This window comes from Eschrichtius robustus, chromosome 20, assembly GCF_028021215.1.
Source record: "Eschrichtius robustus isolate mEscRob2 chromosome 20, mEscRob2.pri, whole genome shotgun sequence".
In the NCBI taxonomy this organism is placed as follows: Eukaryota; Metazoa; Chordata; class Mammalia; order Artiodactyla; family Eschrichtiidae; genus Eschrichtius; species Eschrichtius robustus.
In genome coordinates this window covers 48,790,464-48,804,481 of record NC_090843.1, presented here as the reverse complement: position 1 = coordinate 48,804,481, position 14,018 = coordinate 48,790,464, and the positions used below count along the sequence as shown (strand labels likewise).

The 14,018-nt window shown below is 49.0% G+C and overlaps 1 protein-coding gene across 2 annotated transcripts in view; it reads left to right on the top strand.

Annotated features, from left to right (window-relative positions):
* The window catches only part of RHBDL3 (rhomboid like 3), a 43,326-nt gene extending 30,043 nt beyond the window's left edge, over window positions 1-13,283 (top strand). For both annotated transcript variants that reach the window (XM_068530693.1, XM_068530692.1), the window contains 3 exons: window positions 1,316-1,416; window positions 9,390-9,450; window positions 12,817-13,283. In XM_068530693.1, the coding sequence (XP_068386794.1) occupies window positions 1,316-1,416; window positions 9,390-9,450; window positions 12,817-13,088 (434 nt within the window). In that variant the 3' untranslated portion in view covers window positions 13,089-13,283. The remainder of the gene's footprint in view (window positions 1-1,315; window positions 1,417-9,389; window positions 9,451-12,816) is intronic.
* The last annotated feature ends 735 nt before the right edge of the window (window positions 13,284-14,018 follow it).

Sequence of the window (14,018 nt, the reverse complement as noted above, 5' to 3'; positions counted from 1 at the left end):
GAGAGATGACATTCTCCTTGAGACTAAGAATCTGTTGTGGGGATCTCTTCCTCCAAGGATCTCAGTGAGCCAAGAAGCCTTGAGAGTGGTCTGGGGATGGCGGCAAGCCAGGGAGAAGGCACATGACGTTGCAGGGGCCTCTCCACGCCCAGGGTGTCAGGCACGCTGATTCCCGGGCCGGGCCTTGCCTCTTCCTAGTAGTGAACCCTCCACCCCTGTAGGGCCTGCAGAATTTGGCCTTCTGCCTGTCCCTCTTCTCTCCACCCAGGCAGCAGCTAATTGGCTCCTGAGCCTGCGGGCATTTTCCACAGTGGTGATTTCTGCACACTCACCCAGGCCAGCCACCTCTCATCCTCTGAGCCCTGGGTTCTAACTCCCAGTTATTTTTAGTTTCCTGTGTCCTTCCCTGAAAGCCAAAGCATTGATCACACTTAAATGAGACCAGAACAATACATTTCCCATCTTCTTCTCTGCCCAGCTTCCCTCCCAGGATGAAAGTTTGTCATCCCCCAGACCAAGAGTCTCTACCATTCCTTTCCCCCAGAGGGTATGACATCATCTTTCTCTCTTCCCCGGGACTTCTCAAGGACGTTTTTCCTCCAGAGAAGCCCCGCTCTGGAGATCCTGTTGGCCTGTTGTAATTTCACTCGGTTGGAGGTGATGCTAGGCAGGTTTTTGGATGCCGTTGAGGAGAAAGAGGGAGGGTAGAGGGTGGAGGTTGACCTCTGACCCAGTTTGGGGAGTGGCTGCTAGAGAGGCGGAGAGTGTCAGGCAGACCTGGACTCGTATCCTGGCTCCAGCCCTTCCTACCAGGTGACTCTGGGCTCAGCCTCCTCATCTCTGCAGTGAGGCTGCTAGTGCCTGCCTCAAAGGGTGGGCTTGAGGGTCAAAGGGAAGGATGTCTGTAAAATGCTTGGCCGGTGTCTGACACACAGTGTGCCCCGTAAGGGGTGGCTATTTCTGCAAGAACTACTGCTACTATTTTTGTCGTTGCTCAGAACCCTGAGATAGCACAAGGGGAGGCTGGATTGCCAGGCAGACGATCTGGGTGGCAGAGTTCTACTTTGGGCAAGTCACTTCTCTCCTCCTTGAGACTTTGCTTCCCAGCTGTAAAAGGAGACGTTTGAACCAAATGGTTCTTTCAGCCATAAATGAATCTTCTAGGAAGCTCCGGGGTGACATGGGATCAAGGGAGGAAGAGAGCGAGCCTCTCGCTCTGGGGTCTCAGCCCCGAGGCTGCAGCATCCGAGGGCCTGGGACTGGGCTGGGGAGCCGACTCCAGCATCCTTGAGTTCTCCGTCTCTCTCTGTACCAGGGTCCTTGGCGGTGTCTGTGGCTGACATGACCGCACCAGTGGTGGGCTCCTCTGGAGGGGTGTATGCGCTTGTCTCTGCCCATCTGGCCAACATCGTGATGGTGAGCACCCCCTGTCCCAGCAGCCCCCTCTTGGCCTCCCCTCTGCTGTCACTGGGCCTGGCGTTGATCTGCTGGAGCTGGGTTTTAGATCCTCCTCCACGCTCCAGCCTGGGCTTGGCAAGCACCAAGTGGCCTTGGCCAGTAGCTGAGTTCAAGGACACTCCTCACCCTCTGCCGGGACACTTCCAGTGGGGCCCTTACATATATGATTCATATTTTCTCCAGCCATGGCTTTGCCCATCTTCCTATTCCAACTCTTTGCTACTCAGTGACTTTAAAAAGTTTAAATCCTTGACTACTAGCATGCGTCGTAATTGTAACTTGTTGTTTGTCATTGGTTGTTAAAAGTAAGGGGATCTTAGGGACTTCCCTGGTGGCGCAGTGGTTAAGAATCCGCCTGCCAATGCAGGGGACATGGGTTTGAGCCCGGGTCCGGGAAGATCCCACATGCCTCAGAGCAGCTAAGCCCGTGCGCCACAACTACTGAGGCTGCGCTGTAGAGCCCGTGAGCCACAACTACTGAGCCTGCATGCCACAACTACTGAAGCCCGCGTGCCGAGAGCCCATGCTCCACAACAAAAGAAGCCACAGCAATGAGAAGCCCGCGCACCGCAACGAAGAGTAGCCCCCACTCACTTTATTATTAAAGCCCGCGTGCAGCAACAAAGACCCAACGCAGCCAAAAATTAAAAAAAAAAAAAAAGTAAAGGGATCTTAGAGATGATCTCATCAAAAGTCCCAAACAGGAAAGAAGGCTCTGAGAGGTTAAGTGATTTGTCCAAAGCCACAATCAAATTTGTGGCAAAATGGGGACTTGAACCCACATCTCCTGGCAATCATTCTTGTGTCACTCTCCTCCACCAGCCCCTCAAAGCGACTGGACGCCGTCATTCCGTTTCTCATGCTCTTCCTTGCCTTTTCCTGAAAGGCAATCTAGTGTAACTAGCTAAGAGCAGGAGCTGTTATTCCACCTAGATCTGAATCCCAGCTACCCACTTCCTAAAGAGTGACCTTGGGCAAATGACTTTACTGCTTTGTGCCTCAGTGTCTACATCTGTGAAATGGGATGAGATGGGATCAATGACATAAAGTGAAAATAACCACTCAGTATAAGTGTGAACTTAATTCCTGACTCCCCACAGAAGAGGCGGGGGTAGACTCAGAATAGAGACAGGATCTTCAAGGCAAGCAATTGGAAGCCATCTGATAGTCTCAGAGGAGGCCAAGACGGCTTCCTTGTTTTAGAAGCAGTCTGAAGTTTGGAGGCTGAAAGAGGAGTCACTGGCAGTGCTTGGCTCACCCTGTCTGATGCCCCCACTAGCCCAGGAGCCTCCAGGCAGAGCCCAGATCTTACTCATCTTTTCCCCAGTGCCTGGAATAGGGCTGGACACATGGCAGAGGGTGCCCACTAAACTGGGGGGAAGGAGGGAGGGAAGGGCCGGAGGGAGGGAAGGAGGGCAGGAGGGACTGTCAGGAAAGACGTAGCTTCTCTTTGGGGTCTTCTTGCTCTCACCTCTCTCCTCCATCACTGTCTTCACCCACGTGGCAGATGTGTGAATGCTCAGTGACAGCAGTTTATGGAGTTCTTGGAAACACGAGTCTTAACCACTGGACCTCCAGGGAAGTCCCACCCCCATTTCTTCATTGTTGTTGCCACTCTCACCTGGCCTGCTCCTCAGCACCATCCCCTTTCTTTGCACCAAAGTCCCCTTTGTACACTGAGAGAGAAAGAGAGCTACAGCAGGGGCGGGTGGGTGTGTGACAGTGTGTTTACACACGGGGTGCTTGGCTTGGTCTGCTAAACACCTGGGAGCCCAGGGCCGCCTCACATGGCCCTTTAAATGGGTCATTCCGTATCAGTGCCACAGCTTTCCCCAGACACAGCTTTTCCTCTGAATTCTGCTTCTGCCACTCCCCCCTCCCCCTGCCCCAATTCCTTTCTGCAGGGGGAGGAAAGGCCACCCTCCCCTTCCCCTTCCCCCCAAGGTGCGTCTGTGTATGAAGGGGATGAGCCAGCACAAGTAAGAAAGAAGAGGCAAACAGGACTCATACCGATGACCTTTTCCACCCCTTCCCACCGCCTGGGGCTTGGGAAGCAGCCCCGATGCCCCAGGAGTTCCTGTGGTGAGGGCAGACCCCCTGGAGGACCCAGGACCGAGGGCTGGGGCTTGGGAAGCAGCCCCGATGCCCCAGGAGTTCCTGTGGTGAGGGCAGACCACCTGGAGGACCCAGGACCGAGGGCTGGGGCATGGGGTTGAGGAGGGGGGTGTGAGAGCAGTTTTCTTCCTGTTTATGTTTCTTTCTGCAAGTAGCCTGTGGCTCTGCAGATAAGCTGTCCCACCCGAGAGCCCAGCGGTCTTCCAGAAGGACGTGGCTTTCCCTGACCAACGGGGAGCTTTGGGGGCCCCTGGAGTGTGACATAAGGTAGCCTTTCCCTTAGAAAGTTGTGTGGTGCTTATCGGACAGTGAAAAACACTCATTTCCTCCTTAGAAGGTCAGTTTCCTTTCATCAAGAGGCTGCCTTTACCCAAGCTAGCTCAGTGCCCAGCAATTCAGAGATACATTAGGACACACCATATGAAATTGCCATTTCTGTGGGTCAGAAGCATTTAAGCATTGGCAATTTCATGTGGTTCAACCTAATAGATAGACTATCGATTTTTTTTTTTCCAGAATGTTAGCAAATGTATGGGGAGAGTTCTTTTTTATTTTAATTTTTATTTTATATTGGAGTATAGTTGATTTACAGTGTTTTGTTAGTTTCAGGAGTACAGCAGGGACTTCCCTGGCTGTCCAGTGGTTAAGACTCTGCACTTCCACTGCAGGGGCCAGGGGTTCGATCCCTGGTCGGGAAACTAAGATCCCACATTCCACTCGGCCAAAAAAAAAAAAAAAAAAGAGTACAGCAAAGTGACTTAGTTATACATATACATATATCTATTCTTTTTCAGATTCTTTTCCCATATAGGTTATTACAAAATATTGAGTAGAGTTCCCTGTGCTATACAGTAGGTCCTTGTTATCTATTTTATATATAGTAGTGTGTATATGTTTAGACTATTGATTTTCAATTCCAAAATGAAGACTTGTCTGTGTGTCCCAGTAAAGCACCTCATCAGAACAAAAAGGAGAAAGAACATGCACTTGACATCCAGGAAATCTGGATTTGAGGACTGCTACCACCATTTTAATAGCTGTGAGTTCCTTAACTTCTCAGGGACTCTTCTCTCATCTGTAATCCCTTCTTCACAAGGTAGCTGTGAGAAAGACATGAAAAAAATGGATGTGAAAATGTTTTTCATGTGACATATCACCAGACAGCTGGGAGACCCTGTATGTATATGTGTGTATTTCTATATATTTTTATACATATAATTCTTTATCTTTATAAATTCTACCTGATGTCTGTACAGAGAATAATCTAAAAATGTGTCCTTTATGCTTCAGATACATAACAGAAAAATGTTGAACACTTCTGTTCTCAGGTCTCTATTTAAGTGACAGATTCTGCCTTAAATGAAAGTATGTCTTATTTTTCATAAAAAACACTCTGAGTTTCAAAACGCTTGTTTACATCAAGGGAATAAATCTAGAAAATATTTCAGCAAATGATCTGGATGGCATTAAAGACCTGTAATCAAGACTTCTTATTTTAAATTCTAGCAGTATAAAGACACACATAATTGAATAATTTATTAATTCCTTTTGCTGGGGCCCATAGGGCAGAGTTTCATTTTTATTTATTTATTTTTAATTTTAAAAAATTTATTTATTTTATTTTATTATTTATTTTTGGCTGCATTGGGTCTTTGTTGCTGTGCGTGGGCTTTCTCTAGTTGTGGCGAGCGGGGGCTACTCTTCATTGCGGTGCACAGGCTTCTCATTGAGGTGGCTTCTCTTGTTGCAGAGCACAGGCTCTAGGCTCGTGGGCTTCAGTAGCTGCGGCACATGGGCTCAGTAGTTGTGGCTCGTGGACTCTAGAGTGCAGGCTCAGTAGTTGTGGCGCACGGGCTTAGTTGCTCCGCGGCATGTGGGATCTTCCCAGACCAGGGCTCAAACCCGTGTCCCCTGCATTGGCAGACGGATTCTTAACCACTGCACCACCAGGGTAGCCCTCATTTTAAAATATACAAGATATTTTCTTTAACTTTGCCCCATATGATAGATGTTTTTCTAAAACATTTGAGATCTAAATTTTCGCAAATGGAACCATACTGTCAAAGCACAAGGAAAGATTGTTGTCAAAAAGTCACAGAAGATTTCTGTTATAAGGTTCATTTTATTAAGTACAAATCCTTCTGTAGGATTTGTACTTAATAAAATGTAATTTTATCTGTGACATGCTTTCTTTTTTATCTGTGTCACGCTTTCCTTGTTTCCTGTGTTGGGTTTTCTTGAAGTGATTTGACAAGAAATTGTTTCCACTGGGGTTATGTAAAGCTGTCTTGGAACAGAACCTCTCGCCTGGGTTTCAGCCTCTGAGCTCCTGACTGGTTGGGTGAGCAAGGTGCTGAGGGGACGTGTTACTGCCTTGTTTGACGTTGGTGAGTTACCATCTCACCCTGTGAGGCTCTGGTAGAGAATGAAATTAAAGGACCTGAAAAAAGTTTATATTCCCCAGGGGCCTGCAGGCTTTTCAACATTTATAGCAGCAGCAGCGCTGGCTCTGTGTGAGATTTTTTTCCTTCTCTCCTGTTGTTTCACTGTGCTTATTTTATTGGAGGGAATAATGGGGAGGGGGGGGGGAGCTGAGGCAGCTGGTGGAAAGGAGTGACTTTCTAGTTTAACCCCTCAGCTGCTGGGAGGCTGTTCATTTACTGATGATGGCTCAGCTCTGGGGGCAGCCAGCATGGACAGACAGAATGTGACCCTGCCTTGGAAGTGTGGGCGGACAGAGCCCTGGACTGGGAACCCTGTCAAGCATCAACATTAACTCACTGTGACCTTGCACTTGCCCTCCTGGACCCTCAAGTGCAGATCAGAGGGGGGGTGACTGGATCAGCTTGGCAAACTCCAGTGCCTTCCAGGGCTGGGCAGGTATGGTAGATGAAGTTGGCCCTGGGAGCCACGTTGCAAAACAGGAGCTCCCCGGCCTCCTCCAAGGTCATTGAGAGTCTGAAACTTCTTTTTAAAAAATTTTGTTTATTTTTATACGATTTTTAAAAGTTACTTTCCATTTACAGTTATAACAAAATATCGGCTATATTATACAATACATCCTTGAGCCTGTCTTACCCCTAACAGTTTGTACCTTCCGCTCCCCCATCCCTATATTTCCCCTCCCCCCTCACTGGTAACCACTCATTTGTTCTCTGTGTTGTATTCACTAGTTTGTTGAATTTTTTAGATTCCACATGTAAGTGATATCATACAGTATTTGTCTTTCTCTGTCTGACTTAGCAGAGATTCTGAAGTTTTAAAGCCGCTCTGCAGGGCAAACTCACCATCTTTGCCCCAGGTCCAGATACTATCAGGCACTTAGATGACTCTTACCACATGCCAGACAGTGTTCTTCTTTACGCATATTAATTCATTTCACCTTCGCAACAAACCATGAGATGGGTAATGAGTTAGGTACTGTTGTTATCTCAGATTTACAAATGAGGACACTAGAAAAAAAGGAATTCTGAGCCACCCCACCAGTGGTCTTGCCAGACTAAAAATGCAGACAGTGCTTTTTTAGACAGATCCCAGATAGGGCCCAGAGGGGCCTGGACCTCAGCTGAAGGAGAGAGCGGCCAATACATTCTAGACTTACTCTGCCTGATACTATCACTCAGAACACAGTGAAAGAGACTTCAGGTAAAATACTCAGAGGGTTGTTATGAGGAAAAGGGATCTTAGAAGTGTTCCCTATCCATATGAATCGCCATCTGTCCACAGAACTCTTTCTATTTTGCAAAACAAAAACTCTATACCCATTTAACAACTTCCATTCCTCCCTCCCCCAGCTCCTGGAAACCCCTATTCTACTTTCTGTCTCCATGAATTTGACGACCTCTGTAGTCTGTACCTCATATAAGTGGAATCAAACACTATTTGTCTTTTTGTGAGTGGCTTATTTCACTCAGCGTAGTGTCTTCAAGGTTCATTTAAGTTGTAGCATGTGTCTTAACTTCCTTCCTTTTGAAGGCTGAGTACTATTCCATTGTGTGGATATACCACCTTCTGTTTCTCTATTCATCCATCCATGGACGCTTGGCTGGCTTCCACTTTTTTGGCTGTTGTGAATAACACTGCTGTGAACATGGGTGTCACATTTAAGGGAGAATGACAACCCATGGGTGGACCTCACAGGGAGACAAAGCCTGGCCGGACAATAGCAGGAAGAACTTTTCAGTGATTGGAGCCCCTTCACGGGGCTGCTTCAGGAGGTGGTGAGTTCCCGGTCACAGGGGCTGGAGGGCCATTTCGTCAGCTTCTTGGCAGGGGTGTCCCTTTGGGTGGAGATGGCCCATCAGGTGACTCCCAAGGACCCTCCCATCCTTGGGCTTCATCTTGGAGAGGAGCTGAGGGGCCACCGACCTTTGGCCAAATGAACTAGCTTGGATTAGGTGGCCAGAGCCGGTGGAGGGCACCAACTCCCGTTTTGTTGCCTGTCTCCCAGCGAGGGTCCTCTGTGGGCAGATGCCAGCAGGTGACAGCGTTGTCCTGCCGTCTGCTTCTTAGCACAGAACACGTCAGGAAGCAGAGATTAGACTCCCCCACCTATAGTGGGGGCCGTGTGTCACTCACCTCGCCTTTTGTGAGGTTCAGGTCATTGAGGAATAATAGGGAATAATAGGGAGGCAAAGGGCAAGAAGCCGAATGTGGCAGGATTTCTCTGTCTTTTTGGCAGCTTCCCGGCATCCTGCTTGGTCCACTGAAGCTTCCGTAGACATTATTGTACATGCCAGCGTTCAGGGCCTCTGTCAAGTTTCACGCATGGGTCCCCCACTGTCAAAGGAGTTCAAGACGTGCCCCTGAGCTGGGGCCTGGGCCAGGCAGCAGAAGCAGGGGAGGTGGGTGGGAGGGAACAGAAGCCCCGGCTGTCCCCACTGGCCTCCTTCCCTAGGACTGATGTGTTCCAGGGAGATTCCAGGCTTGTTTCTGCTTCTGGCTAAGTGGAATGGAGCTTTGAAAGCGCTGCAGGAGTGCCCCTCAAAGGAGCCCTGTGGCGCAGTCTTTTGTAAATTGAACAGTCCTTTTGTAGGGTGAGTAATTGTGCTCTGATTATCTGCTTTGGAGGTTCAGAGTGTTCAGAGATTCTCAGGGGAAAGAGGGATTTGTCTGAAGGCCATCTGGCCCACCCCGTTTCCAGTGCCTGATTCTCTTGAGCATCCCCTCTGAGTGATGCGAAGCCCCCATTTGAACCCCCCAATGATGGGAAACTCACCATCCCATGGATCACTCCATCTTTGGACAGCTCAGCTTATTAGAAATGAAAGCTTATCCTGAGCTTAAAAAAAATCTCTGAAGTTTTCATCCGTTGAGTCTTCCGCTTACAGGTTACACTGAATATGCCCTTTCCTTGCATTGACTCACTTGACACTTGATGGCAATGAACTTGACCCCTGAGTTGTCTCCTCATTCATTCCTCAGATGGAGGATTTTGAGTTCTTTTATCATCCTGATGGCTCTGCTTTAACTTAACTTGGCTTGCTTTGCTGTCCTGCATCCCTTTGCAGCCGTGGGACTCAGCGGTTGAGGCAACCGTCAGACATCTGTGTGAGGGAAACAAGGACTGTCATCTCCCAGGATCTAGATTCTCTTCCTCTGTTCGTGCAGCTTGAGAGCTTTTATGACACTAATAAACTTACCGTTGCCTGAAATCTCAAAGCCATGCTGGTGTGATCTGGGACAAAGCCACAACCGGCTCATTCAGGATTTAATGGAGATGATTTTTTTAAATGTCAGGTTTTCCTAAGCGGGTTACCTCTGCAGAGGAGTGGTCTGATCTGGAACTAATGGAACTCTCTCTCCTTTTTCCCTAGAACTGGTCAGGCATGAAGTGTCAATTCAAGCTGCTTCGGATGGCTGTGGCCTTGATCTGTAGTAAGTTCTGACGGGGCAGGCTGGGGGAGGGGAGCCCTGTCCTGGGCCTGGGCGGGGGGGGGGATGTAGAGATGGCACAGTCCCTGCCCTTCTGGGACTTGTGGTCAAAAAGAAAAGGGAGACGTGTCCACAATGTGCAACAAAGTGGGGGTGTCACGAGAGGGTCTGGCCTACGATGCTGCTTCCTAACCTTTCTTCAACTTTTCACTGATGTATAATCTGCAAACAGAAAAGGGCATGCAGGGTAAGTGTCCAGCTCAATGGTCAGGTCAAGAAGAATAACCTTTTTTGGCTTTTATTTCTTTTTATTTCAAAAAAATTTCTGGTTTTAGTATTTCTATTTAAAAAAATGTTTTTCCAACTGATGAACTCATAAAAGTGCTAACAAAAGATCAAGATGAAAAAAAAAAATTAATTACATGGGACTGAGTGAACTGATGAGGATGAGTATAATTTTCGTGACTTTCTGTCTGAATTAAAAAAAAAAAAAAATCCCACAAGGACTCAGAGGCAAAGAATATACAAATCAATTTTCACTGCAAAGTAAAGGAGCTGTTACAGTGGAGGATTACTGGACTGAATGTCAATATTATGACATAGTATGAGTGTGTTTCATGTTTGGTAATTGCAATCATTGTTGCACTTGTTGTGGTCATCCATGTACAATGCTTGGTGTCAGTCTATTTATCTCTTGTAAAAATAAAATACAGTGTGTGTGTGTGAAAAAAAAAAAACATAAAATAAATATAGAGATCTAAAAAAAAAAAAAAATGTTTTTCCTTCCAGCTTTATTGAGGTATAATTGACATACAGCCCTGTGTAAGTTTCAGGTGTACAGCATGATGATTTGACTTACATCCATCATGAAATGATTAGCACAGTCAGTTTAGCGAACATCTGTCATCTCATACAGATAAAGAATTAAAGAAATTGAAAGAAATATTTTTTCCTTGTGAGAAAGATAACTTCGTAACCTTTTGGGTCATGGAGTTGATCCTTTGAGATCTCCTGTTGGAAGCTCAGGATTCCTTTCCAGAAAAGTGCCTGTATGCACACGCGTGCGCACACACACGTACACACGCTCTAAAACTTGCAGTTCAGCAGGTTCACAAACTGTAGCTAATCCATGAACCCCCGTGAACAGGTGCCGTGGGGACCTTAGTTGGGAGAAGTCAGTCTACCTGCAGACTCTACCTGCTTTTTGAGTGTGAAAGACAGGCAGGTGTTTGCCAGATAGACAGGATGCAAGAGGACACTTCAGGTGCAGCAGGAACAAAGACATGGGTGGGTGAAGGGTCATGGCTGACAAGTCAGTTAACAAAACTGCCCCAGGAGGTTCAGGACCGTGTGTGATTGTGTAAGAGGTCATTGGAGTCGGATCATGGAGGGATTTAAATGCAAAGAGAAAAATTGGGCTTCATTCTGAATGTACTGGGAGGCCACTGGAGGCCTTTAAACAAGAGAGATACTGACAGTTTTGAGTTTGCAGTCACTCATCAGGCTGCAGGATGAAGAGGATGTTGAGTGAGGGGGATGAGACCAGAGGCCAAGAGGCTCATTCTGAGATGGGAAAAGATGAGTCTGAACAGAGGAGAGAAGAGGGACGCACAGACTCTCATTCAGTCCCCAGAACATGGCTATGAAGAGTGGATTATTGTCAGGCTTAATTTACAGGCTCAGAGAGTGAAGTTCCTTGCCTGGGGTCACCCGCCCTAGAGGTGGTAGAGCCAGTATTCAGAGCCAGCCTGTGTCATCTCTAATGCCCCACACTTTAGCCAGGCTGGGCTGGAGCTCCTGGACTGTCTGTGCCTGGGTCAGCTACCTGCTGTGTGGGGAAGAGGAAGACTGAGCCAGAACAAAGGAGCAGGGGCCTGGGTGGGCTCCACTTCAATCCACTTTTACATCCCTTGTACCTCAGGGCCCTCTGGTCTCCATTTTCTGGATGGGGTTGGAGGATCTCTAATCCCAGAGAGGAACTTCCAGCCCTAAAACTCACAGAATCTTTGAGCCGGGGCCATGGTGGGCCGTGGTGGGCAGTGGGCTGGGAGCAGTTGGGGAGCATAGCCTCCAGTTTGCTCAGACTGAGTTTGTCTGTTTGCAAGGAAAGGAACAGAATGATGAGTCTTGCTGTTGAGAAGAATCCAACTCCAAGCACCATAAAAACTAAAATGTGGTTTTGGAGCTGGAACCAATGCCATTCAAACCTCGTTTGCAGTCTGCAGGGCCTGTGACGCAAAGGCAGGAAGATGCCCCAGGGCCTGGGGAGGCGTGTGGGAGGGCGCGGTGGGCGTCCCTCGCCGCTCCTTTTCCGCCATCTATTGGCCACCCCTGGAGTTGCAGGGTCCAGGCCAGGAGGCTGGGCAGTTCCCCTGGGGAATGATCATCCCTGTAGGTGCTGGCATCTCTGGGACGTTAGAGAGGAGAGAGGTGCCCTGGTTAATTAACTGGTAACGAATAAGTAGAAAATTCCCCTCAAAGGCTTTAGTCTGTCAAATGGGGATAAGAATCCCCACATTTGGTGATTTTTGGGTGTTAGGTAATGAAATGGCACAATTTCCCAGCACTTATCCTTTCAAGAGAGTACATCCCCATTGGACTAGCCAACCGAAGAAGTTCGTGCAAGAACGATGGATTGGAGAGAGGGATGGGGGCGTTTTAGAATCCGTTAAGACTAAATTCCAGCACTTTGTTGGGATTGTTTATTTCCATCCCTTCCTTCCAACCACAAAAGCACTGGTTCTGAGGGTTCTTTAAGGGTTTTGAACTAGTACATGAAGACACTTTATAAAATGTAAAGGGCTAGCACGTATTGAGGTTGTTATTAATGTCCCGGCAGTGCAGCCTGGTACCTAGAGGCTGAGACTTTATACAGATGGGGAAACTGCACCTCCAGGACTCACGCCTGCAGGGGTGCAAGGGCCTTCGGGCTTCCACACAGAGCTGTCGCCTCTGCCTGGAACGCTCTTCTTAGGGTCTTCTCTTGATATTCAGATGTCAGTCCTTTAGGAAGCTCTGGCCTGATTCCCCAAACTAAAGAATCCCGCCTCCTTAAATGTGGCCTTGATTTTAAATCACCTATTTTTTTCCGCATAGAATTTCTTTTACTGAAACTATCTTATGTATGTAACTATATGCTGGTCCATCTCCAGACCCTGTAAGCTCTAGGAGGACAGAGGTTTGTGTGTTGTCTTCACGATTATATTTCCAGGGCACAGAGCAAACAGTGCTTGGCCTGATGGGTAGTGAATGAATTTGTGGGTGGCTGGCTGAGTGGGTGGCTGGATGAATGGACGGACTGCAAGGCCTCCCGCGCAGCCCCCGCCCCGTGGCCCTCCTGTGACTTCTCTGTGCTTCCTCCCCTTGCAGTGAGTATGGAGTTTGGGCGGGCCGTGTGGCTGCGATTCCACCCATCAGCCTATCCCCCATGCCCTCACCCGAGCTTCGTGGCGCACTTGGGTGGCGTGGCTGTAGGCATCACCCTGGGCGTGGTGATCCTGAGGAACTACGAGCAAAGGCTGCAGGACCAGTCGCTGTGGTGGATTTTTGGGGCCATGTACACCGTCTTTGTGCTGTTCGCTGTCTTCTGGAACATCTTTGCCTACAGCCTGCTGGACTTAAAGCTGCCGCCGCCCCCCTAAAGGCCTGGAGGACCTCGGTCGGGGAGGGGAGGGAGAAGCAGCGTCGGCAAGGAGCAGCCGTATTCTTTTTCTCATCACCAGCTCAGTGAGGCCAGGGAGGAGAGGACAAGAGACGCTGGGCCGCTGTAATATTTGTGTTCCGATTTGAACAGAGTGGAGGCATTTTTCCGAAAGGCACCTGTTGGAGGATTTGGATGTGGCTTCTGTAGTTTTTCTAGATTGTTCTGAAAACCTCGGGCCAGGGTGAAGGCCTGGGGTGAGGTGAGAGTGGCCGTCCCCTCGGGCTGGGCGTGTCCCACGTGTACAGGGGTCCCCTCCCTTGTCATAGACTGGGCACCAGCCTTCTCACTCATCGCCACCCTGAGAGACCTAAGCGCGTAAGGACGGCCTGAGTCTGTAGTAGCCAGGCAGGCCCTTGTCCAGCCCCGAGGTCACTGTGGGCCAGGAAGTGTTCCCTCCATAGCTGTTGGGCCTGGAGCTCTGGAGTGGAAGGGGGCCTGGTGGTGGAGGACGTGTCGACTTTGGTCTGGGGGGGCCCAGGGTGCCCTCCCATGCATGTCAGTGGGTGCTGGGATGTGGCCTCTAGTGCCTGGGGTGGGCAGAGGAGGGCGATTCTGTAACTCCAGGCCCCACCTTTGCCCTGCAGGTACCCAGTGAGAGGAACCCAAGCGGGAGGGAGTAAACTTCGTTCCAAGTTCCCCCAGCGGAAGGGTATCAACTTTGGGCGTCTCCTGGGTGCTGACATCTCACACCAGTGCCCCAGCATCCATGCCCTTATGTTCAGGGCCTTTTCCTCCCCTTCCACTGCCCTGACCCCGCAATGTGCCTGTCCTTTGTTTATAGAGCCAGTGTTCTGATACGTGTGTGCATGCGTGAGTGTGTGTGTGTGTGTGGGTGGGTGTGTGTGTGTGGTTTGGTGGGCGGATGCAC